A 25919-nucleotide genomic window follows, 5' to 3' on the forward strand; every position below is an offset into this window, starting at 1 on the left:
ATCCACTTCCACAACGCCTAAGTGCCCAGGAACATGCCCCGTTTGCACCTCAACTCGCCAAGCTGAGAGCCTTCTTGGCCAACAATTTAACAGGCATAGACTTTGTCCATTGTTGGATATCTTGGAGCATCTTGCCGTTAAGTCGCCGCTCCGGCTTAATGTGTGAGTATACTGGTGAAGTAGAAGACTCCCAACGTCATATCAATATTCAGCTAACAGATGAAGAAGTTAGTGAAGCTGTCAAGAAAATATTGAACGAGTCAGAAGCTGTCTACCGCCAAACCGGATTAGACCCTTTTTACACGAAAAACAAACCGCCTGCTGTAAGCATTGTTCTTCCGCTTTACACTTGATATCTTTATACTATCCAATCTTTGAATACCCTTCTGCTTATTTTTAAACAGGGTGATGATCTGTTCTGGAAGAAGAAGCCTCAAGAGAAGGTGGCAAAGCCTTCCCATCCTAAAACAAAAGCCGTCAAGAAAACCACAAAGCGGAAGGCACCTGAACGCATTAGTATGGAACTGGATGACGACCCGGATGAACCGGAAGTTGAGGTAGAACTTGATTCACTTGATTCACTTTTCATGCATCTCATTGACAATGATACTTGTCTGGAGGACGTTGAGGGCAGCCAAGCTGACGATGCAGAGGTAATTATCCTTTCCTCTGGTTCAGACTCTATGCCAACACAAAAAATCCATGAAAGCGGTCTGGAAAGTAAGCTTTTCTCATCCTCTTGCTCACTTGGATCGAACATTTATTTTGAAGACGCAGCAGCACGAGGCTCGCCGCACAACCCAGCACAGCGGCCAAAAGGTCACTTCGGCCGGTTTACCAGACACCCCGGTTCGAAAGCGCCGGTCTGAGGTCTCACCCACTTCTGACACTTCTTATCCCAAGGCAGGCTATTTCCGACAACCTCTTAATCCGTCCGATTCAAATTATCACGTGACACCTCCTTCCTCCTCTCAAAATTGTAGCTGGGTAAGTACTTCAACCCCTTCTTTTGATGTTTTCATACTTTATATGCTATGCTTAACTTTCACATCTTATTCTGTTTTAGAGCCAAAGCCAGACCCAGCAAAAAGGCTCGGGTGAACAATCCGCCCGAAGACCAGGTTCATTGAACCAGAGCAAACTTGTTGAACCGGAGGGTCCAAATCCTAAAGCTACCTTTGATGAACCATCCCCTCAAGATCACAATATTGATGAACAACCATAAGTTGACATTGTTGTGCCTGATGATGAACCGGTAGATCCACTCCGGGCTGATGACAGATCTTCTAGTCCGGTGAGAGCTACTGACACCCCATCAACTCCAAAAAAGACTGCTGGAGACAAAGAAGGCGAAGTTATCATTACTAGTATTGGTCACACCTCCCCTGGTATTCCTGTAATTTTGGCCAAACTTAGTGCCAAGGAAGAACGTGCTGCCATGGAAAAAGGCAAATGGAGCACCGACTTGTCAAGCTATGCCCATCTCAGCACTCAAGAACTCCAGTCTGGTTTTCTAAACCGTCTGCACTCAAACCATGATTATGAAGCCGGTTTGGTGAACCTGATGAAGGAGCGCTATGAGGTATTTTCATCACTTCCCCTTTCGTAAATCCAATTTGTAAATATCAACGCAAGTAGCCCCCAAGGGCCAGTTTATGATAACAATCATAAATCAGGACTTTGTAATATCTCAATTTTTGCATGCTGATCCTCCATATGTCAAGTGATCTTTGGAAACAAAACGGTACTTTATCATTGTATTCCTGTAGCTTTCATCGGTGTATCCCCCAAGGGCCGGTTTATCTTTCCAAGGTAAACCGGGTCTTTGAATCAATGCGTCAACTTTGAACAGATGTACATTAGCCCCCAAGTGTTAAGGATAATGCTTGCATTGTACTTGAGACTTGTGAAAAATATGTTGATGATAGAGCAAATAGGCATTAGCCCCCAAGTACAAAGTGCATAACTTGTTATATGCTTGGTACTTCATAACCTGTTTTCATGATATATCTCACCTTTGTAGGCTGAGCTGAGTAAAAAGGATGCTCAAACCATGGACCTTCAAGAGAATGTTAAATCTCAGCAAGCAGAGGCTTCCAAAGCCAAAGAAGAGCTGACCAATGCCCTAGCAGCTATGGAAAAACTGAAAGAAACCTTTAACAAAGAGTGTGCAGACTAGGAGATAGAAAAGGCCGGTTTAACAAAGAAGGCCGAGGACGCAGAGGCAGCCCTGAAACCGGTGGTTGAAGAACTGACCGGCTTAAAGCGGCAGACTAACGCCATGACTTCTGCTGTGTTTGGTAAGTACCCTCTCATGCAGTTTGTCTAATTCATAATATCTTATCAATGACCGGTTTACTGATGTTTAACCATGACAGGGACCCGCATTGCTCATCTGGGCGCTGACATGCGGATGAAGCATAAAGCGGCCTATACCTTTGATAGAACAGCTGTTCTCTAGATAGCAAGGAGCCATTTGCACTGTAGCTTATAACAAGCCTCCGCCATCGCTGATAAAAGAAACTATCGAAAAGTTGGCCATGCTGCCTGCCCAGATCAATGAACTGAAGAGATCGGCCGCAAGGTCAGGTGCGCTGACCGCGCTAATCCGGGCCAAGGTGTGGATTCCGGATCTTGAACCGGCAGATATCATCAAAGGCTATCCTGGTGTGAAAGAAGACGGCTCAGACTTCAATAACGACGATATCCAAAGGCTGACAAAGGAGATGTGGCCGATAGCAAGCAAACTGGCGGAGGATACCGATCTATCTCATTTTCAACTGGTTTATGATGCTAAGGGAAAAAGACAGCCCGCGCTAATTCATAATGTTGAAGATCTTGTGCTGCCAATCCGTAAGCATACTTACGCTCCTGACATTGACCCCTCCAACCTCATTCATGAAGAGGCCGTTTTTCAAGCCTTAACCGAAATTGATTGGTCAATGGTTGATTTCCAGCGTCTGGGGAGGGATGAAGAGAATGTGACCGCGCAAGATGACCCTCAATCGTCAAGCCGTCCCGATAAGGAATCCTAAACCGGTGGCCGGTTTACCAGCTGCAGTCTACCCCTCCTTTGAAAACACTTATTCAATTTGGGGTATTGAAAGCGCCTTGTAATAGGATAGCATGAACACCTTATCTGCCATGCCATCGAGCATGTTTGTTTTGCTAGATACTGAAAACTTGTCCTGCCTTTGGGATCTATTTATGCATAGTCCATTATGATTTGTATTCCTTCATATAAGAACTTGAAAGTGTCCTAGTGGTTTACCACTGGACGGGTCATGATGCCCAAAAAATATATACATAACTTGGATGGATAACCAAGATTTGTATTAACCAGATATAAAATAAATGATACCTGTGATATATCTTCATTGGCTGACCAACTATTGGTATAGTAGGAGTAAAAATACCCATGTGTAGGGTTGATGACTCCTTTCCCTCTTACCGGTTCATATAAAAACCATATCGGGTGATGATTACCACCGGATTGTATGTTTAATGCTGGTGACCTGTAGCCAAAACCAGACCGGAGCAATTTACTGCCGGTTTAAAACTGATCATGTACTGACAACTGAGCGTTGAAAGCCACGCCGGGTTGTAATAAACACCAGTTTATCAGAAATATTCATAAATCCCTTATCAAAGCCTCTTAAGATGGACCTCAATCTTTAACCAATCACCGTTTGAACTTTGACAAGTTCAGGGTCTATGAGGTTGACTTGTCAAACGTTCGATGGGTCATACCAGGTTTACCTGGACGGAGTGGCTTACTTAAAAAGGCAGGGTAACCCGGGGTTTTAGGTGAATACACCTAGCTTCCAAGCCTGGCTTGATAGCCTATTACAAGGGTGCAAGCTCGTTGTTCTTTGAGAAGCAAGGAGCCCCCAGGTAATATTTGAGCTATGCTTAGTGGTTACCTATGTTTGAGTTGTGCTTGATGCAACAAACTCTCTTTGGTTCCACATAATTTCCTTTTGGCTTTAAGCCTATCAAGAGGTGTAGCTATGGTGTGCAGACAACCAAGCCCCCTAGTGATATACCTTTTTGGTTTTAAACCGATCAAGAGGTGTAGCTATGGTTCGAATACGACCAAGCCCCCTAGTGATTCCCTTTATATCTGTGTGGCCTTATGGCCGGGTTAAAAAAACACCACTTTGTCAGTAGAAGCCCCCATGGAACCACACATGACGTAAAAAAGAACAGAGACCCCGCTTTAGCCGAGGCTCCGGTTTATTATATAATATATACATTGTCATAAGTATGTACATAAGAAGAGCCTGTGGCTCAAGTATAGTAAGGCCGAAGAAGGGCTATATTCCACGGCCACTTCGTCTCCTCCTCCGATTTACGTGAGTCTTTGTGCTCTCGAACATCAATAAGGTAGTATGACCCGTTGTGTAGGTTTTTGCTGACCACAAAAGGTCCTTCCCAAGGTGGGGATAACTTGTGCATATCAGTTTGATCCTGGATGAGCCAGAGCACCAGATCACCCTCTTGAAAAGTTCTGGTTTTAACCCGGCGGCTGTGATAACGCCGAAGATCTTGTTGATAAATCGCCGAACGTGCCGCTGCGAGATCACGCTCCTCATCTAACAGGTCCAGTGAGTCCTGACGTGCCTTCTCATTATCAGCTTCAACGTAAGCCACCACACGGGGTGAGTCATGACGGATGTCACTAGGGAGAACCGCCTCTGCTCTATAAACCATGAAGAAAGGTGTATAACCCGTCGATCTATTTGGTGTGGTGTTGATACTCCATAACACAGAAGGTAACTCCTCCACCCAACAACCCGGTGTCCGCTTTAAAGGAACCATAAGCCGGGGTTTGATAGCTCTCAAAATTTCTTGATTTTCCCTCTCTGCTTGAACATTACACTGCGGGTGAGCCACTGACGCTACATCAAGCCGGATGTGCTCACGTTGACAAAATTCCTCCATCTCACCCTTAGACAGATTAGTACCATTATCCGTGATAATGCTGTGTGGAAAACCAAAACAGAAGATCACCTTCTTGATGAATTGAACCGTCGTGGCTGCATCACACTTACTGACTGGCTCTGCCTCTACCCACTTGGTAAACTTGTGAACTGCCACCAACAGGTGGGTCTTTTTGTCCTTGGATCTCTTAAAGGGTCCAACCATATCGAGCCCCCAAGTTGCAAACGGCCAAGTGATTGGAATCATTCTCAACTCCTTAGCCGGAACATGGGCGCGACGTGCAAACTTCTGACAACCGTCACACCTCTTTACTAAATCTTCTGCATCAGCATGAGCCCTCAACCAGTAGAAGCCATGACGAAAAGCCTTAGCCACCAAGGATTTTGAACCGGCGTGGTGACCACAATCTCCTTTGTGGATTTCTCGCAAAATGTCACAACCCTCTTGAGGAGACACGCAACGCTGAATTGCTCATGTAACGTTGTAACGATGTAACTCCCCATTGATAATGGTCATTGACTTGGATCGCTGGATTATCTGCTGGGCCAAGGTTTCATCCTCCGGTAACTCGCCCCAGTTCATGTAAGCCAAGTACGGGACTGTCCAATTCGGTGTAACATGCAAAGCCGCCACCAACTTGGCCTCCGGGTCAGGAATAGCCAACTCCTCCTCTGTTGGTATCTTGACCGACGGATTATGTAGTACGTCGAGGAAGACATTAGGAGGGACCGGTTTACACTGAGAGCCTAGGCGACTTAAAGCGTCCGATGCTTCATTCTTTCTCTGGTCTATATGGTCAACTTGATAACCCTTGAAATGACCAACCACTATCTCCACCTCTCGTCGATATGCAGCCATGAGTGGGTCCTTAGAATCCCAAGTGCCAGACACCTGTTGAGCCACCAGGTCCGAGTCACTGAAGCACTTAACCCGGCTTAAGTTCATCTGCTTAGCCATTCGAAGACCGTGGAGTAAGGCCTCATACTCAGCTGCATTGTTAGTGCAAGGGAACATTAAGCGAAGAACATAACAAAACTTGTCACCTCGTGGGGAAGTTAATATGACTCCAGCCCCCGAGCCCTCCAATTGCCTGGATCCATCAAAGTGAATAGTCCAATAAGTGTTGTCTGGATTTTCCTCTGGTGCCTGCAACTCTGTCCAATCATTGATGAAGTCCATGAGTGCTTGAGATTTAATCGCTGTGCGAGGTGTATATTGAGCCTGTGAGGTCCAAGCTCAATAGCCCACTTGGCAATCCGGCCAGTCGCCTCTCTGTTTTGTATGATATCTCCCAAAGGGTCTGAACTAACCATTGTGATACAATGACCCTGAAAATAGTGCTTGAGCTTCCGGCTTGCCATAAAAACTCCATACACCAGGTTCTGCCAATGCGGATACCTCTGCTTTGATTCGATAAGCACCTCACTGATATAATAAACTGACCGTTGAACTAGATACTCCTTTCCAGCCTCCTTGCGCTCCACAACTATAGCCACACTGACAGCCCGGGCATTAGCAGCCACATATAGCAGTAAAGGCTCTTCATCGACCGGAGCCGCAAGAACAGGCGGTTCAGCTAACTGTCTCTTCAAATCCTCAAACGCTTTAGCAGCTGCGTCGCTCCAGACAAAGTCATATGTTTTCTTTAACATCTGATATAAAGGGATAGCTTTCTCGCCAAGACAACTCATAAAGCGGCTCAAAGCCGCAATCCGGCCTGCTAAACGTTGAACGTCATTGATACATGCCGGTTTAGCCAGGGACATGATAGCTGAAATTTTTTCTGGATTAGCCTCGATGCCCCTGTTAGACACCAAAAAACCCCAAAAGCTTTTTTGCCGGAACACCAAAGACACATTTGTCTGGATTAAGCATCATCTTATAAACCCGGAGGTTGTCAAAAGTCTCTCTTAAGTCATCTATCAATGTTTCCTCCTTCCTGGACTTCACCACAATATCATCCACATATGCATGAACATTGCGCCCTATCTGCTTATGAAGACAATTCTGAACACAGCGTTGATAAGTCGCCTGGGCACTCTTGAGCCCAAAGGGTATGGAGACATAGCAGAAGGCTCCAAAGGGAGTTATAAAAGTTGTTTTCTCTTGGTCCTTAACTGCCATTTTGATCTGATGATAACCAGAGTAAGCATCCAAAAAACACAAACGGTCACAACCCGCCGTAGCATCAATAATCTGATCAATATGAGGGAGGGCGAAGGGATCTGCTGGACAAGCCTTATTCAAATCTGTGTAGTCCACACACATACGCCAAGTGCCGTTTCTCTTAAGAACCAGCACCGGATTAGCCAGCCACTCCGGGTGAAAAACCTCCACAATAAACCCTGCGGCCAACAGCCGAGCTACCTCCTCACCAATAGCCTTACGCCTTTCTTCATTGAAGCGGCGGAGAAACTGCCTGGCTAGTTTAAACTTAGGATCTATAATAAGTGTGTGCTCAGCGAGCTCCCTCGGTACACCCGGCATGTCAGAAGGCTTCCATGCAAAGATGTCCCAGTTCTCACGGATGAACTCGATGAGCGCGCTTTCCTATTTGGGATCCAGGTTAGCGCTAATACTAAACTGCTTGGATGAATCGCCAGCAACAAAATCAACCATCTTAGTGTCTGTGGCCGATTTAAACTTCAACGCCGGATCATGCTCTGTAGTTGGTTTTTTCAAAGAAGTCATGTCGGCCGGATCAACCTTGTCTTTATAAAACTTTAGCTCCTCTGTGGCACAAACCAACTCAGCGTAAGCCGCATCACCCTCTTCACACTCGAAAGTGATCTTCCTGCTCCCATCTACTGTGATGGTCCCCTTGTGACCCAGCATCTTAAGTTGTAAATAAACATAACACGGCCTCGCCATGAACTTAGCATAAGCCGAACGCCCGAACAGGGCATGATACGGACTCTTGATTTTCACCACCTCAAAAGTCAATGTTTCTGACCTTGAATCATGATCATCTCCAAAAGCCACCTCTAGGGCTATCTTGCCCACTGGATACGCAGACTTACCGGGCACCACACCATGAAAAATGGTGTTCGACGGTTTAAGATTCTTATCTGTCAACCCCATACGGCGGAAGGTATCATAATAAAGAATATTGATACTGCTTCCCCCATCCATAAGCACCTTGGTGAACTTATACCCCCCCCCCAACTTGAGGTGCCACCACTAAGGCCAGATGACCCGATTATCAACCCGGCGTGGGCGATCCTCTCGACTCCATAAAATGGGTTGCTCAGACCAGCGCAAATACTGAGGCACTGCCGGTTCAACAGAGTTTACGGCCCTCTCGTGAAGCTTCTGATCGCGTTTACACAAGCTAGTGGTAAAGACATGATACTGCCCGCTATTCAACTGCTATGGATTGCTCTGATAACCCGTCTGCTGCTGCTACTAATTCCCCTGATGGTTATAACCTCCTTGATTGCCCTGGTTCCCTTGGTGGCCATGTCTGGTTTGATTGCCTTGGAATCCTGAACCGGAGCTGCCACCTCCATAACCCGGCCCATGAAAACCGCCTCCTGAACCGTCGGGCGGGCCATTGTCATATTGAAACATATTGGAATTCTTGAACTCCCGCATAATGAAACAATCCTTCCAAAGATGTGAAGATGGCCTTTCCTTCGATCCGTGCTTCGGACAAGGTTGATTTAACAGGCGCTCCAGATTGGGGCCTGACCCTCCGCCCCTCTGGGACTGTTTACCCTTACGACGCTGACCGTTGTCCTGAGCATTGGTGTTAGCCACAAAGTCCAAACTATTGTCTGCCTTGCGCTTACCATTATTCCCATGACCTGCCGGATTGTGCTGCTGCCCCTTGTTATTGCCGTTCTTTTTCCCTTTCCCCATTTTGTCATCCTCAGACTCGGGGTCTTTGGTACTATCTGAATCGACGTATGTCACCAAAGCAGCCATAAGGGTTGACATATCATTGCAGTGACGCTTGAGCCTCCCTGGCTTCAGTTTTAATTGCATAAACCGGCAGTTGCCCTCCAACATCAAAAATTTTGTATCTGCATTAATGTGGTCTGATGAATGCAAAATAGCCGAGACTCGCTTCACCCAATGCGTCATAGACTCCCCCTCCTCTTGAACACAAGCGGCTAGGTCCACAATTGACATAGGCTGCTTACATGTATCTTTGAAATTCTGGATAAACCGGTGTTTTAACTCAGCCCATGACCCGACAGAGATAGCTGGTAAGCTCTTTAACCAAGTTCGAGCTGTCCCCTCCAACACCATGGTGAAGTATTTAGCACACACCGCTTCATCCACGTCCAACATCTCCATCGCCATCTCATAACTCTCCACCCATAACTCCGGTTGTAAATCGGCGATGTAATTGGGCACCTTACGAGGGCCTTTAAAATCCTTGGGCAGTCGTACATTACACAAAGTGGGGGTAAGACACAACACACCTAAAGAACTGAAGACCATGCCTGGCTCCACTGAGGCGGTAGGGCAAACCGGAGTAGTTTGACAAGCGATGTGCAGAGCTACTAACTCGGCTTCTTGACGTGCACGACCATGATCCACCACATCATGCGCATTAGCACCACCACCTGTCGGGTTGTGCCCTCGCGGTGAGTTACGGTGACGTGCACTGCTTGATACGGCCGGTTCAACCTCAATGTGCTTGCCGTAGCTCCGACTCGGACGGGGGGTGGAATGAATCCTCTCGCGACTATGCGAATAAGCCTGTTGCTGGTTTAAAGCTGTTTGAAGGAGCTCTCTGGCCCGTCATGTCTCAATCGCCACTGGTGACTCGCCGTCAGTTGGGAGGGCTGCCAATCGTGAAGCGGCGGCCATAATGTTATCCAACGGGTTGGAGTAATGCCCCGGGGGCATCGGAACATACTGCGGCACAATGTTGTTCTGACGAGGCAGGTTCATCGTGCGCGGCTGAACCGGCGCTCCGGTTCCCGGTGCCTCTGTCCGGTTTACCACTGGTTGGTTACTTGTTCCTGCTCCTGGCGTGTTGAAGAGATTTCTCGGTTCATAGCCCAGCGGGAGGTGCGACTGGTATCTCCTCCTCATGACATCATCTGAAGCATTCTGATCCAGCCTAAGCCGGTAGGCCCGAGCTTCTAACTCGGCCCATTCTGTAGCCGTCCTGGCGTTCTCTGCTGCCAGGTCCGCTTTAGCCTGAGTTATCTGATTCTTCACCTTTGCAATCTCCGCGTTGTGCTGATCCCAGTTTGCTGCTTCCACCTCTGCTGCCAGCAATGTTGCCAAGGCGTCGAATAAATCAGACAAAACCTGAGCCGGAGGCGATGCTGAGCCCCCTGCTCCCGCCTGCATTGTTGTTGCTGAACCGGAGAGCATTGCCGCGGCGGCAGAAGAGTGTTGCGCTGGTTGTATACCGGCCATGAAGACCGCAACCCGGTTTGACAGATCGAGGAGGTCCGGAATACTGTTGCCATCGGAACCTCCGCTAATCCGGCCATCCTACAGTTGATACAGGGACTCGGTTTCTCCGGTTGAAGACTCGTCATAGGAACGGATAAGGGTTTCTCCATCAGATGTTGGTCCATCCTCATACTCTGCTCCATGGATGACACCTACGAAAACATGCCTTGCTGCGGGCTGAACCGGGGCAGGGCATGCACGCTGAGCCGCCTCGATGATGTCGGTGCAGGTGTCTGGCTCAGGGCCCGGTTCGCTGACCTTGCCGATGAAGACGTGAATTCCACCAAAGGGGACCCGGTACCCATATTGCATCGAACTGGCCTCGGGACCCTACCCTGCATGGTCGATGTAGAGCTTGCCGCAACGACTCTTTGTCTTCCGGCCCACAGCGTATACCTTGAGTCCTTCGAAGCTGCCCTTCAAGAACTCGAAACCATCGTGTGATAGCTCCACGGTGGGCGCCAACTATCGTGGGTTTGTCACGGCAGATGTCCTCGTGAAAGGACTTAGTCGTGGAGCCATCGCTATGGGTTAGCTTAAAGGGGTTAAACCGGACAAGGGACATGAGGGTTTTTATACTAGTTCGGCCCCTTTGATGAAGGTAAAAGCCTATGTCTAGTTGTGTTTGGTATTACTGGGGTTTCGATGACCAGGGAGCGAATCCGCTTGCCTGGCTCTCGAGTTGTTATGTGTTGTCCCTAAACCGTTGTCGGGTCGTCCCTTTGTATACATAGGTTGACGCCCGCCGGTTTATAGGGTCCCGAGGCCGGATCATAAACGTGTCCGGCTCGGTCTCTATCCTTCCTATCTTACAATGCAAGTTACATGGGAAAGTCGGTTTACATGTACAGGCCTTAACTCGCATTTGGACCTTGGGCCTTCGTAAAGCGCCACCATCCTTACGTCTTCATGGGCTTCTAATCTTCATGGAGTTAATCTGGCTACTCCTGACCGGTTTATGTTCAGTAGTAATATCCCCAACACCATGCATTGCCCTTTCTCACCTTGAGAGTTGGTGCAAACTTCACCGGTACATCTAAACCCCGTGATATGATACACTCTATCACACATAAGCCTCCTTATATCTTCCTCAAAACAGCCATCATACCTACCTATTATGGCATTTCCATAGCCATTCCGAGATATATTGCCATGCAACTTTCCACCGTTCCATTTATTATGACACGCATCATCATTGTCATATTGCCTTGCATGATCATGTAGTTAACATCGTATTTGTGGCAAAGCCACAATGCTTAATTTTTCATACATGTCAGTCTTGATTCATCGCATATCCCAGTACACCGCTAGAGGCATTCACATAGAGTCATATTTTGTTCTAAGTGTCGAGTTCTAATTCTTGAGTTGTAAATAAAAAAATTGTGATGATCATCATTAGAGCATTGTCCCATGTGAGGAAAGGATGATGGAGACTATGATTCCCCCACAAGTCGGGATGAGACTCCGGACAAAAAAAAGAGGCCATAAAAAAGAGAGAAAGGAAGGCCCAAATAAAAAATGAGAGAAAAAGAGAGAAGGGACAATGTTACTATCCTTTTTCCACACTTGTGCTTCAAAGTAGAACCATGATCTTCATGATAGAGAGTTTGTCACTTTCATATACTAGTGCGAATTTTTCATTATAGAACTTGGCTTGTATATTCCAATGATGGGATTCCTTAAATGCCCTTGGTCTTCATGAGCAAGCAAGTTGGATGCACACCCACTTAGTTTCTTTGATGAGCTATCATATATTTATAGCTCTAGTGCATTTGTTGCATGGTAATCCCTACTCCTTGCATTGGCATCAATCGGTGGGCATCTCCATAGCCCATTGATTAGCCGCGTCAATGTGAGACTTTCTCCCTTTTTGTCTTCTCACACAACCTCAATCATTATATTCTATTCCACCCATAGTGCTATGTCCATGGCTCGCGCTCATATATTGCGTAAAAGTTGAAAGAGTTTGAAAAGGCTATGTATGAAACAATTGCTTGGCTTGACATCAGTGTTGTGCATGATGAGAGCATTTTGTGTGACGAAAATGTGGCATGGCCAAACTATATGATTTTGTAGGGATAAGCTTTCTTTGGCTATGTTATTTTGATAAGACATAATTGCTTGGTTAGCATACTTGGAGTATTATTATTTTTATGTCAACATTGAAATTTTATCTTGAATCTTTCGGATCTGAACATTCATGCCACAATAGAGAAAATTACATTGAAGAATATGCTAGAAAGCATTCCACATCAAAAATTCTGTTTTTATCATTTACCTACTCGAGGACGAGCAGGAATTAAGCTTGGGGATGCTTGATACGTCTCCAACGTATGTATAATTTTTTATTGTTCCATGCTATTATATATTCTGTTTTGGATGTTTAATGGGCTTTATTATACACTTCTATATTATTTTTGGGACTAACCTATTAACCCAAGACCCAGTGCAAATTGCTGTTTTTTTCCTATTTCAGTGTTTCGCAGAAAAGGAATATCAAACGGAGTCCAAACGGAATGAAACCTTCGGGAACATGCTTTTTGGAACAAACGTGATCCAGAGGACTTGGAGTGGACGTCAAGAAACAACCGAGGAGGCCACGAAGCAGGGGGCGCGCCTACCCCATGGGCGCGCCCTCCCCCTCGTGGGCCCCTGGTGGCTCAACCGACCTACTTCTTCCTCCTATATATACTCATATACCCTGAAAACATCCAGGAGCACCACGAAACCCTATTTCCACTGCCACAACCTTCTGTACCTAAGAGATCCCATATTGGGGCCTTTTCCGGAGCTCCACCGGAGGGGGCATTGATCACGGGGGGCCTCTACATCAACTCCATGGCCCCTCCGATAATGTGTGAGTAGTTTACTTCATACCTTCGGGTCCATAGTTATTAGCTAGATGGCTTCTTCTCTCTCTTTGGATCTCAATACAAAGTTCTCCTCAATTTTCTTGGAGATCTATTTTATTTAAATCTTTTTGCGGCGTGTTTGTCGAGATCCGATGAATTGTGGGTTTATGATCAAGTCTATCTATGAACAATATTTGACTCTTCTCTAAAATCGTTTATGTATGATTGGTTATCTTTGCAAGTCTCTTCAAATTATCAGTTTGGTTTGGCCTACTAGATTGATCTTTCTTTGCAATGGGAGCAGTGCTTAGCTATGGGTTCAATCTTGCGGTGCTCGATCCCAGTGACAGAAAGGGAAACGACATGTATTGTATTGTTGCCATCGGGGATAAAAAGATGAGGATTATATCATATTGCTTGAGTTTATCACTCTACATCATGTCATATTACCTAATGCGTTACTCTGTTCTTATGAACTTAATACTCTAGATGCATGCTGGATAGCGGTCGATGTGTGGAGTAATAGTAGTAGATGCAGGCAGGAGTCGGTCTACTTGTCACGGACGTGATGCCTATATACATGATCATGCCTAGATCTCATAATCATTCGCTTTTCTATCAATTGCTCGACAGTAATTTGTTCACCCATCATAATACTTATGCTATCTTGAGAGAAGCCACTAGTGAAACCTATGGCCCCTGGGTCTATTCTCCATTATATTAATCTTCCGTCAACAAGCTATTTCAATTACCTTTTATTTTGCAACCTTTACTTTTAATCTTTGCCATAAAAATACCAAAAATATTATCTTATCATCTCTATCAGATCTCACTCCCGTAAGTGACCGTGAAGGGATTGACAACCCTTTTATCACGTTGGTTGCGAGGTTCTTATTTGTTTGTGTAGTACGAGGGACTTGCGTGTGGCCTCCTACTGGATTGATACATTGGTTCTCAAAAACTGAGGGAAATACTTACGCTACTTTGCTGCATCACCCTTTCCTCTTCAAGGGAAAACCAACGCAGTGCTCAAGAGGTAGCAATGCCCAGTCCCGAAATGAAAACTGAATTTACTTTGTGTTGCCAAATAATAAATTCCTTGGAAAGTGTTGGTATGGAGGGCAACCGTGGATACGGCTAGCCATGGAAAGTGAAAGTATTGTTGAAAAGGAATAAAGTTTATTTTCTGTTTGGGAACCGCCTATGATATATCTAAGCATGGAAAGTGTTGGGAACTCTAAGTCGTTTTCGTTGGTGGGAAGGATACACCTGCCAAAATGTTTTTATCTCTAAGTTTTTCGATTTGAGCTCTAGGACCTCTACAAATCCCTACTTCCCTCTACAAAGGGCCTTTCTTTTACTTTATGCAATTTTTATTTTGAATTTGAGTCTTCATCTTCTCTTATAAAAGCACCAACTAGGAGACAATATGACCGTACTTGAGTATTGGGTGTAGCTAATATGCGAGTGTGTTTCATGAATGGATCAATGATTGAGCATAATGGGCTAGGGATAACTTGTTTCAACGTTGATATTTTGAAAGACATGGTAGCTTGTTGATATACTTGAGTATTTAAATTATCATGTCAAAACTAGAGTATTACTTTGAACAATATAAAAGTCCAAATTTCCATGCTATAAAGAAAGAATATGATATGACATGTTAGGCAGCATTCCACATAAAAATTCTGTTTTTATCACTTACCTACTTGAGGACGAGTAGGAGTTAAGCTTGGGGATGCTGATACGTCTCCAATGTATCTATAAATTTTTATTGTTCCATGTTGGTATATTATCAATCTTGAATGTTTTATAATCATTTTATAGTCATTTTATTTCATTTTTTGGTACTAACTTATTGACATAGTGCCAAGTGCCTGTTGCTGTTTTTTCCATGATTTTTTACATCGCGGAAAATCAATACCAAACGGAGTCCAAATGCCACAAAACTTTACGGAGATTTTTTTTTGACCAGAAGACACATAATGGGCCCTGGCTGCGCCTAGGGGTGCTCCGAGGAGAGAACAACCCATCGGGGCGCGCCAGGAGGCCCAGGCGTGCCCTGGTGGGTTGTGCCCACCTAGGGTGCCTCCCGGACCGCCTATTTACTCTATAAATGCCCCAATATTCCCAAAACCCTAAGGGAGTCGATGAAATATTCATCCATCCGCCGCAGAGTCCAGAACCACCAGATCCAATCTAGACACCATCTCGGATGGGGTTCACCACCTCCATTGGTGCCTCTCCGATGATGCGTGAGTAGTTCTTGTTGGGTTTCGTAGTAATTTCAAAAATTTCCTATGCACACGCAAGATCATGTGATGCATAACAACGAGAGGGGAGAGTGTTGTCTACGTACCCACGTAGACCGACTGCGGAAGCGTTGACGCAACATAGAGGAAGTAGTTGTACGTCTTCACGATCCAACCGATCAAGCACCGAAACTACGGCACCTCCGAGTTCGAGCACACGTTCAGCTCGATGACGATCCCCGGACTCCGATCTAGCAAAGTGTCGGGGAAGAGTTCCGTCAGCACGACAGCGTGGTGACGATCTTGACGCACTACAGCAGCAGGGCTTCGCCTAAACTCCGCTACAGTATTATCGAGGAATATGGTGGCTGGGGGCACCGCACACGGCTAAGGAATAGATCACGTGGATCAACTTGTGTGTTCTAGGGTGCCTCTACCTTAGTATATAAAGGACTAGAGGGGGGAGGCTGGCCGGCCAAGGGAGGGTGCGCCAGGAGAGTCCTACTCCCTCTGGGAGTAGGATCCCCCCCCCCCCAATCCTAGTTGGAATAGGATTCCTTGAGGGGGGAAAGAGAGAGAGGGGGCCGGCCACCTCTCCTAGTCCTAATAGGACTAGGGGAAGGGGGGAGGTGCACAGCCACCTTGGGCTGCCCCTTTCTCCTTTCCACTAAAGCCCACTAAGGCCCATATAGCTCCCGGGGGGTTCCGGTAACCTCCCGGTACTCCGGTAAAATCCCGATTTCACCCGGAACACTTCCGATATCCAAACATAGGCTTCCAATATATCAATCTTTATGTCTCGACCATTTCGAGACTCCTCGTCATGTCCATGATCACATCCGGGACTCCGAACAACCTTCGGTACATCAAAATGCATAAACTCATAATATAACTGTCATCGTAACCTTAAGCGTGCGGACCCTACGGGTTCGAGAACAATGTAGACATGACCGAGACACGTCTCCGGTCAATAACCAATAGCGGGACCTGGATGCCCATATTGGCTCCTACATATTCTACGAAGATCTTTATCGGTCAGACTGCATAACAACATACGTTGTTCCCTTTGTCATCGGTATGTTACTTGCCCGAGATTCGATCGTCGGTATCCAATACCTAGCTCAATCTCGTTACCGGCAAGTCTCTTTACTCGTTCCGTAATACATCATCTCACAACTAACATATTAGTTGTAATGCTTGCAAGGCTTATGTGATGTGCATTACCGAGAGGGCCCAGAGATACCTCTCCGACAATCGGAGTGACAAATCCTAATCTCGAAATACGCCAACCCAACATCTACCATTGGAGACACCTGTAGAGCTCCTTTATAATCACCCATTTACGTTGTGACATTTGGTAGCACACAAAGTGTTCCTCCGGTAAACGGGAGTTGCATAATCTCATAGTCATAGGAACATGTATAAGTCATGAAGAAAAGCAATAGCAACATACTAAACGATCGGGTGCTAAGCTAATGGAATGGGTCATGTCAATCAGATCATTCAACTAATGATGTGATCTCATTAATCAAATAACAACTCTTTGTTCATGGTTAGGAAACATAACCATCTTTGATTAACGAGCTAGTCAAGTAGAGGCAAACTAGTGACACTCTGTTTGTCTATGTATTCACACATGTATTATGTTTCCGGTTAATACAATTCTAGCATGAATAATAAACATTTATCATGATATAAGGAAATAAATAATAACTTTATTATTGCCTCTAGGGCATATTTCCTTCAGTCTCCCACTTGCACTAGAGTCAATAATCTAGATTACACTGTAATGATTCTAACACCCATGGAGCTTTGGTGTTGATCATGTTTTGCTCATGGAAGAGGCTTAGTCAATGGGTCTGCAACATTCAGATCCGTATGTATCTTGCAAATTTCTATGTCTCCCACCTGGACTAGATCCCGGATGGAATTGAAGTGTCTCTTGATGTGTTTGGTCCTTTTGTGAAATCTGGATTCCTTTGCCAAGGCAATTGCACCAGTATTGTCACAAAAGATTTTCATTGGACCCGATGCACTAGGTATGACACCTAGGTCGGATATGAACTCCTTCATCCAGACTCCTTCATTTGCTGCTTCCGAAGCAGCTATGTACTCCGCTTCACATGTAGATCCCGCTACGACGCTTTGTTTAGAACTGCACCAACTGACAGCTCCACCGTTTAATGTAAACACATATCCGGTTTGCGATTTAGAATCGTCCGGATCAGTGTCAAAGCTTGCATCAACGTAACCTTTTACGGTGAGCTCTTTGTCACCTCCATATACGAGAAACATATCCTTAGTCCTTTTCAGGTATTTCAGGATGTTCTTGACCGCTGTCCAGTGGTCCACTCCTGGATTACTTTGGTACCTTCCTGCTAAACTTATAGCAAGGCACACATCGGGTCTGGTACACAGCATTGCATACATGATAGAGCCTATGGCTGAAACATAGGGAACATCTTTCATTTTCTCTCTATCTTCTGCAGTGGTCGGGCATTGAGTCTGACTCAACTTCACACCTTGTAACACAGGCAAGAACCCTTTCTTTGCTTGATCCATTTTGAACTTCTTCAAAATCTTGTCAAGGTATGTGCTTTGTGAAAGTCCAATTAAGCGTCTTGATCTATCTCTATAGATCTTTATGCCTAATATGTAAGCAGCTTCACCGAGGTCTTTCATTGAAAAACTCTTATTCAAGTATCCCTTTATGCTATCCAGAAATTCTATATCATTTCCAATCAGCAATATGTCATCCACATATAATATCCGAAATGCTACAGAGCTCCCACTCACTTTCTTATAAATACAGGCTTCTCCGAAAGTCTGTATAAAACCAAATGCTTTGATCACACTATCAAAACGTTTATTCCAACTCCGAGAGGCTTGCACCAGTCCATAAATGGATAGCTGGAGCTTGCACACTTTGTTAGCTCCCTTTGGATCGACAAAACCTTCCGGTTGCATCATATACAACTCTTCTTCCAGAAATCCATTCAGGAATGCAGTTTTGACATCCATCTGCCAAATTTCATAATCATAAAATGCGGCAATTGCTAACATGATTCGGACAGACTTAAGCATCGCTACGGGTGAGAAGGTCTCATCGTAGTCAACCCCTTGAACTTGTCGAAAACCTTTCGCGACAAGTCGAGCTTTGTAGACAGTAACATTACCATCAGCGTCAGTCTTCTTCTTAAAGATCCATTTATTCTCAATTGCTTGCCGATCATCGGGCAAGTCAACCAAAGTCCATACTTTGTTCTCATACATGGATCCCATCTCAGATTTCATGGCTTCAAGCCACTTTGCGGAATCTGGGCTCACCATCGCTTCTTCATAGTTCATAGGTTCATCATGATCTAGTAGCATGATTTCCAGAACAGGATTACCGTACCACTCTGGCGCGGATCTTACTCTGGTTGATCTACGAGGTTCAGTAGTATCTTGATCTGAAGTTTCATGATCATCATCATTAGCTTCCTCACTTATTGGTGTAGGTGTCGCAGAAACAGATTTCTGTGATGTACTACTCTCCAATAAAGGAGCAGGTACAGTTACCTCGTCAAGTTCTACTTTCCTCCCACTCACTTCTTTCGAGAGAAACTCCTTCTCTAGAAAGGATGCATTCTTAGCAACGAATGTCTTGCCTTCGGATCTGTGATAGAAGGTGTACCCAACAGTCACCTTTGGGTATCCTATGAAGACACATTTCTCCGATTTGGGTTCGAGCTTATCACGTTGAAGCTTTTTCACATAAGCATCGCAGCCCCAAACTTTAAGAAACGACAACTTTGGTTTCTTACCAAACCACAGTTCATAAGGCGTCGTCGCAACGGATTTTGATGGTGCCCTATTTAACGTGAATGCGGCCGTCTCTAAAGCATAACCCCAAAACGACAGCGGTAAATCAGTAAGAGACATCATAGATCGCACCATATCTAGTAAAGTACGATTACGACGTTCGGACACATCATTACGCTGTGGTGTTCCGGGTGGCGTGAGTTGCGAAACTATTCCACAATTTTTCAAATGTACACCAAACTCGTAACTCAAATATTCTCCTCCATGATCAGATCGTAGAAACTTTATTTTCTTGTTACGATGATTTTCAACTTCACTCTGAAATTCTTTGAACTTTTCAAATGTTTCAGATTTATGTTTCATTAAGTAGATATACCCATATCTGCTTAAATCATCTGTGAAGGTGAGAAAATAATGATATCCGCCACGAGCCTCAATATTCATCGGACCACATACATCGGTATGTATGATTTCCAACAAATCTGTTGCTCTCTCCATAGTACCGGAGAACGGTGTTTTAGTCATCTTGCCCATGAGGCACGGTTCGCAAGTACCAAGTGATTCATAATCAAGTGGTTCCAAAAGTCCATCAGTATGGAGTTTCTTCATGCGCTTTACACCGATATGACCTAAATGACAGTGCCACAAATAAGTTGCACTCTCATTATCAACTCTGCATCTTTTGGCTTCAACATTATGAATATGTGTGTTACTACTATCGAGATTCAACAAGAATAGACCACTCTTCAAGGGTGCATGACCATAAAAGATATTACTCATATAAATAGAACAACCATTATTCTCTGATTTAAATGAATAACCGTCTCGCATTAAACAAGATCCAGATATAATGTTCATGCTCAACGCTGGCACCAAATAACAATTATTTAGGTCTAATATTAATCCCAGGTAGATGTAGCGGTAGCGTGCCGACCGCGATTACATCGACTTTGGAACCGTTTCCCACGCGCATCGTCACCTCGTCCTTTGCCAGTGCCCGCTTATTCCGTAGTCCCTGTTTCGAGTTGCAAATATTAGCAACAGAGCCAGTATCAAATACCCAGGTGCTACTGCGAGCTCTAGTAAGGTACACATCAATAACATGTATATCACATATACCTTTGTTCACCTTGCCATCCTTCTTATCCGCCAAATATTTGGGGCAGTTCCGCTTCCAGTGACCAGTCTGCTTGCAGTAGAAGCACTCAGTTTCAGGCTTAGGTCCAGACTTGGGTTTCTTCTCCTGAGCAGCAACTTGCTTGCTGTTCTTCTTGAAGTTCCCCTTCTTCTTTCCTTTGCCCTTTTTCTTGAAACTAGTGGTCTTGTTAACCATCAACACTTGATGCTCCTTCTTGATTTCTACCTCCGCAGCTTTCAGCATTACGAAGAGCTCGGGAATAGTCTTGTTCATCCCTTGCATATTATAGTTCATCACGAAGCTCTTGTAGCTTGGTGGCAGTGATTGGAGAATTCTGTCAATGACGCAATCATCCGGAGGATTAACTCCCAATTGAATCAAGTGATTATTATACCCAGACATTTTGAGTATATGCTCACTGACAGAACTGTTCTCCTCCATCTTGCAGCTATAGAACTTATTGGAGACTTCATATCTCTCAATCCGGGCATTTTCTTGAAATATTAACTTCAACTCCTGGAACATCTCATATGCTCCATGACGTTCATGACGTCATTGAAGTCCCGATTCTAAGCCGTAAAGCATGGCACACTGAACTATCGAGTAGTCATCAGCTTTGCTCTGCCAGACGTTCATAACATCTGGTGTTGCTCCAGCAGCAGGCCTGGCACCCAGCGGTGCTTCCAGGACGTAATTCTTTTGAGCAGCAATGAGGATAATCCTCAAGTTACGGACCCAGTCCGTATAATTGCTACCATCATCTTTCAACTTTGCTTTCTCAAGGAACGCATTAAAATTCAACAGAACAACATCACGAGCCATCTATCTACAATCAACATAAACAAGCAAGATACTATCAGGTAGTAAGTTCATGATAAGTTTAAGTTCAATTAATCAAATTACTTAAGAACTCCCACTTAGATAGACATCCCTCTAATCTTCTAAGTGATTACGTGATCCAAATCAACTAAACCATAACCGATCATCACGTGAGATGGAGTAGTTTTCAATGGTGAACATTGTTATGTTGATCATATCTACTATATGATTCACGCTCGACCTTTCGGTCTCCATGTTCCGAGGCCATATCTGCATATGCTAGGCTCGTCAAGTTTAACCTGAGTATTCCGCGTGTGCAAAACTGGCTTGCACCCGTTGTAGATGGACGTAGAGCTTATCACACCCGATCATCACGGGGTGTCTGGGCACGACGAACTTTGGCAACGGTGCATACTCAGGGAGAACACTTCTTGATAATTTAGTGAGAGATCATCTTATAATGCTACCGTCAATCAAAGCAAGATAAGATGCATAAAAAGATAAACATCACATGCAATCAATATAAGTGATATGATATGGCCATCATCATCTTGTGCTTGTGATCTCCATCTCCGAAGCACCGTCATGATCACCATCGTCACCGGTGCGACACCTTGATCTCCATCGTAGCATAGTTGTCGTCTCGCCAATCTTATGCTTCCACGACTATCACTACCGTTTAGTAATAAAGTAAAGCATTACATCGCGATTGCATTGCATACAATAAAGCGACAACCATATGGCTCCTGCCAGTTGCCGATAACTCGGTTACAAAACATGATCATCTCATACAATAAAATTCAGCATCATGCATTGACCATATCACATCACAACATGCCCTGCAAAAACAAGTTAGACGTCCTCTACTTTGTTGTTGCAAGTTTTACGTGGCTGCTACGGGCTTAAGAAAGAACCAATCTCACCTACGCATCAAAACCACAACGATAGTTTGTCAAATAGACTCCGTTTTAACCTTCGCAAGGACCGGGCGTAGCCACACTTGGTTCAACTAAAGTTGGAGAGACAGTCGCCCGCAAGCCACCTATGTGCAAAGCACGTCGGGGGAACCGGTCTCGCGTAAGCGTACACGTAATGTTGGTCCGGGTCGTCTCGTCCAACAATGCCGCCGAACCAAAGTATGACATGCTGGTAGGCAGTATGACTTATATCGCCCACAACTCACTTGTGTTCTACTCGTGCATATAACATCAACATAAATAACCTAGGCTCGGATGCCACTGTTGGGTTTCGTAGTAATTTCAAAAATTTCCTACGCACACGCAAGATCATGTGATGCATAGGAACGAGAGGGGAGAGTGTTGTCTACGTACCCACGCAGACCGACTACGGAAGCGTTGACGCAACATAGAGGAAGTAGTTGTACGTCTTCACGATCCAACCGATCAAGCACCGAAACTACGGCACCTCCGAGTTCGAGCACACGTTCAGCTCGATGACGATCCCCGGACTCCGATCCAGCAAAGTGTCGGGGAAGAGTTCCGTCAGCACGACGGCGTGGTGACGATCTTGATGCACTACAGCAGCAGGGCTTCGCCTAAACTCCGCTATAGTATTATCGAGGAATATGGTGGCTGGGGGCACCGCACATGGCTAAGGAATAGATCACGTGGATCAACTTGTGTGTTCTAGGGTGCCTCTACCTCAGTATATAAAGTACTAGAGGGGGGAGGCTGGCCGGCCAAGGGAGGGCGCGCCAGGAGAGTCCTACTCCCTCTGGGAGTAGGATTCCCCCCCACCCAATCCTAGTTGGAATAGGATTCCTTGAGGGGGGAAAGAGAGAGAGGGGGGCGGCCACCTCTCCTAGTCCTAATAGGACTAGGGGAAGGGGGGAGGTGCACAGCCACCTTGGGCTGCCCCTTTCTCCTTTCCACTAAAGCCCACTAAGGCCCATATAGCTCCCGGGGGGTTCCGGTAACCTCCCGGTACTCCGGTAAAATCCCGATTTCACCCGGAACACTTCCGATATCCAAACATAGGCTTCCAATATATCAATCTTTATGTCTCGACCATTTCGAGACTTCTCGTCATGTCCGTGATCACATCCGGGACTCTGAACAACCATCAGTACATCAAAATGCATAAACTCATAATATAACTGTCATCGAACCTTAAGCGTACGGACCCTACGGGTTCGAGAACAATGTAGACATGACCGAGACACGTCTCCGGTCAATAACTAATAGCGGGACCTGGATGCCCATATTGGCTCCTACATATTTTACGAAGATCTTTATCGGTCAGACCGCATAACAACATACGTTGTTCCCTTTGTCATTGGTATGTTACTGGCCCGAGATTCGATCGTCGGTATCCAATACCTAGCTCAATCTCGTTACCGGCAAGTCTCTTTACTCGTTCCGTAATACATCATCTCACAACTAACATATTAGTTGTAATGCTTGCAAGGCTTATGTGATGTGCATTACCGAGAGGGCCCAGAGATACCTCTCCGACAATCGGAGTGACAAATCCTAATCTCGAAATACGCCAACCCAACATCTACCATTGGAGACACATGTAGAGCTCCTTTATAATCACCCATTTACGTTGTGACATTTGGTAGCACACAAAGTGTTCCTCCGGTAAATGGGAGTTGCATAATCTCATAGTCATAGGAACATGTATAAGTCATGAAGAAAAGCAATAGCAACATACTAAACGATTGGGTGCTAAGCTAATGGAATGGGTCATGTCAATCAGATCATTCAACTAATGATGTGATCTCGTTAATCAAATAACAACTCTTTGTTCATGGTTAGGAAACATAACCATCTTTGATTAACGAGCTAGTTAAGTAGAGGCATACTAGTGACACTCTGTTTGTCTATGTATTCACACATGTATTATGTTTCCGGTTAATACAATTCTAGCATGAATAATAAACATTTATCATGATATAAGGAAATAAATAATAACTTTATTATTGCCTCTAGGGCATATTTCCTTCAGTTCTTTGTAGACCTTTGGGTCCGTAGTTAGTAGGTAGATGGCTTTCTCTCTCTCTCTCTCTCTCTTTGAATTCTCAATACGATGGTCTCTTGGAGATCCATATGATGTAACTCTTTTGTGGTGTGTTTGTTGGGATCAATGAACTTTGGGTTTATGATCAGATCTATCTTTTTATATCCATGAAAGTATTTGAGTTTCTTTGATCTATTTTATGCATGATCTCTTATAGCCTCGTATTTCTTTTTCGATTTGTTTGGCCAACTAGATCTATTTATTTTGCAATGGGAAGAGGTGCTTTGTAGTGGGTTCGATCTTACGGTGCTTGATCCCAGTGACAGAAGGGGAACCGACACGTATGTATCGTTGCTACTAAGGATAAAACAATGGGGTCTATCTCTAGATAGATAGATAGATCTTGTCTACATCATGTCATCATTCTTATTGCATTACCTCGTTTCTTCATGAACTTAATACACTAGATGCATGCTGGATAGCAGTCGATGTGTGGAGTGATAGTAGTAGATACAGGCGAGTAATAGTAGTAGATGCAGGCAGGAGTCGATCTACTAATCTTGGACGTGATGCCTATGTAATGATCATTGTCTGTATATCGTCATGATTATTTGAAGTTCTATCAATTGCCCAACAGTAATTTGTTCACCCACCGTTTGCTATTTTTCTCGAGAGAAGCCACTAGTGAAACATACGCCCCCGAGTCTCTTTCTCATATTATTTGTCTTTGCGATTTATTTTCCTTTACTTTTATTTTCAGATCTATTAAACGAAAAATACAAAAATACCTTGCTGCAATTTATTCTTATTTATTTTATTTGGCGTTTGATCTATCAATCTACTACAATTTATCTCACATCCGTTTGCCTATCTTGAGGCGTTATACCCGGAAGGGATTGACAGCCCCCTTTAACACGTCGGGTTGCGAGGATTTGTTATCTATGTGCGGGTGCTGTTTACGTTGTGTTGCTTGGTTCTCCTAGTTCGATAACCTTAGTTTCATATCTGAGGAAAATATCTACAACCGTTGTGCTGCATCATCCATTTTTCTTTAAGAAAATACCGACGTAGTTTTAAGCCGCATCAGACACTCCCGCCCTTATAAATTGTGTTATGCCTCCACAACCGATGCGGGACCAAATCCAACAGCCTGGACATGGACGCTGGCAGTTTGGGTCACTACGACGTTTTCCAAGTTTTAAATATGGAGAACCTATCCAGCGTCGAGGCAGTGGAAGGCATCCCGGAGCTCCAGCAAGCTGGGTTGAACGTCTTTACGCATGCCGTTGCAAAGCCACAACGGTTAGTAGGTGAGGAGGGGCCCTAGGGACGTCTACTACCTCTCTAATGTTGAGTGCATTCTTCATGCACCAATGCATGCGTCTCCTAGGTTGGCTAGAAGCACACTTTCTAAGAGCATCTCCAACAGGTGTGTTAAACAGGCGTCGCGCCGTAAAATCGCCCGTTTTAGCGCGCGCGCAACCTGGCGGATGGCTTCAGTGGGCGCGCAATAGCCACGCGCGCGGTATAAGCAGTTGGGCGCGCGCGTGGAAGCGGTACCTCGCGCGGTGTATTTGCGGCGCCCGCTTCCGCACGCGGCACACTCGATGCTCGCGCTGCGCGCTCTTCTTCTCCCCCTCCAAAGCCCCGCGTGCGCCAGCGCCGGCGACCCGCACCCATGGACGCACGCGCCGGCACCCTGCTCAC

At 45.2% G+C, this 25919-nt stretch overlaps 1 protein-coding gene across 1 annotated transcript in view; it reads left to right on the top strand.

Annotated features, from left to right (window-relative positions):
- The first annotated feature begins 2281 nt into the window (after positions 1-2281).
- Positions 2282-25919, top strand: part of LOC119333347 (flavonol 4'-sulfotransferase-like) — a 26680-nt gene continuing 3042 nt past the window's right edge. Inside the window, exon 1 of the mRNA XM_037606272.1 lies at positions 2282-2300. Within this exon, the coding sequence (XP_037462169.1) occupies positions 2282-2300 (19 nt within the window). The remainder of the gene's footprint in view (positions 2301-25919) is intronic.

The sequence above is a fragment of the Triticum dicoccoides genome, chromosome 7A (genome assembly GCF_002162155.2).
Source record: "Triticum dicoccoides isolate Atlit2015 ecotype Zavitan chromosome 7A, WEW_v2.0, whole genome shotgun sequence".
Taxonomy (NCBI): Eukaryota; Viridiplantae; Streptophyta; class Magnoliopsida; order Poales; family Poaceae; genus Triticum; species Triticum dicoccoides.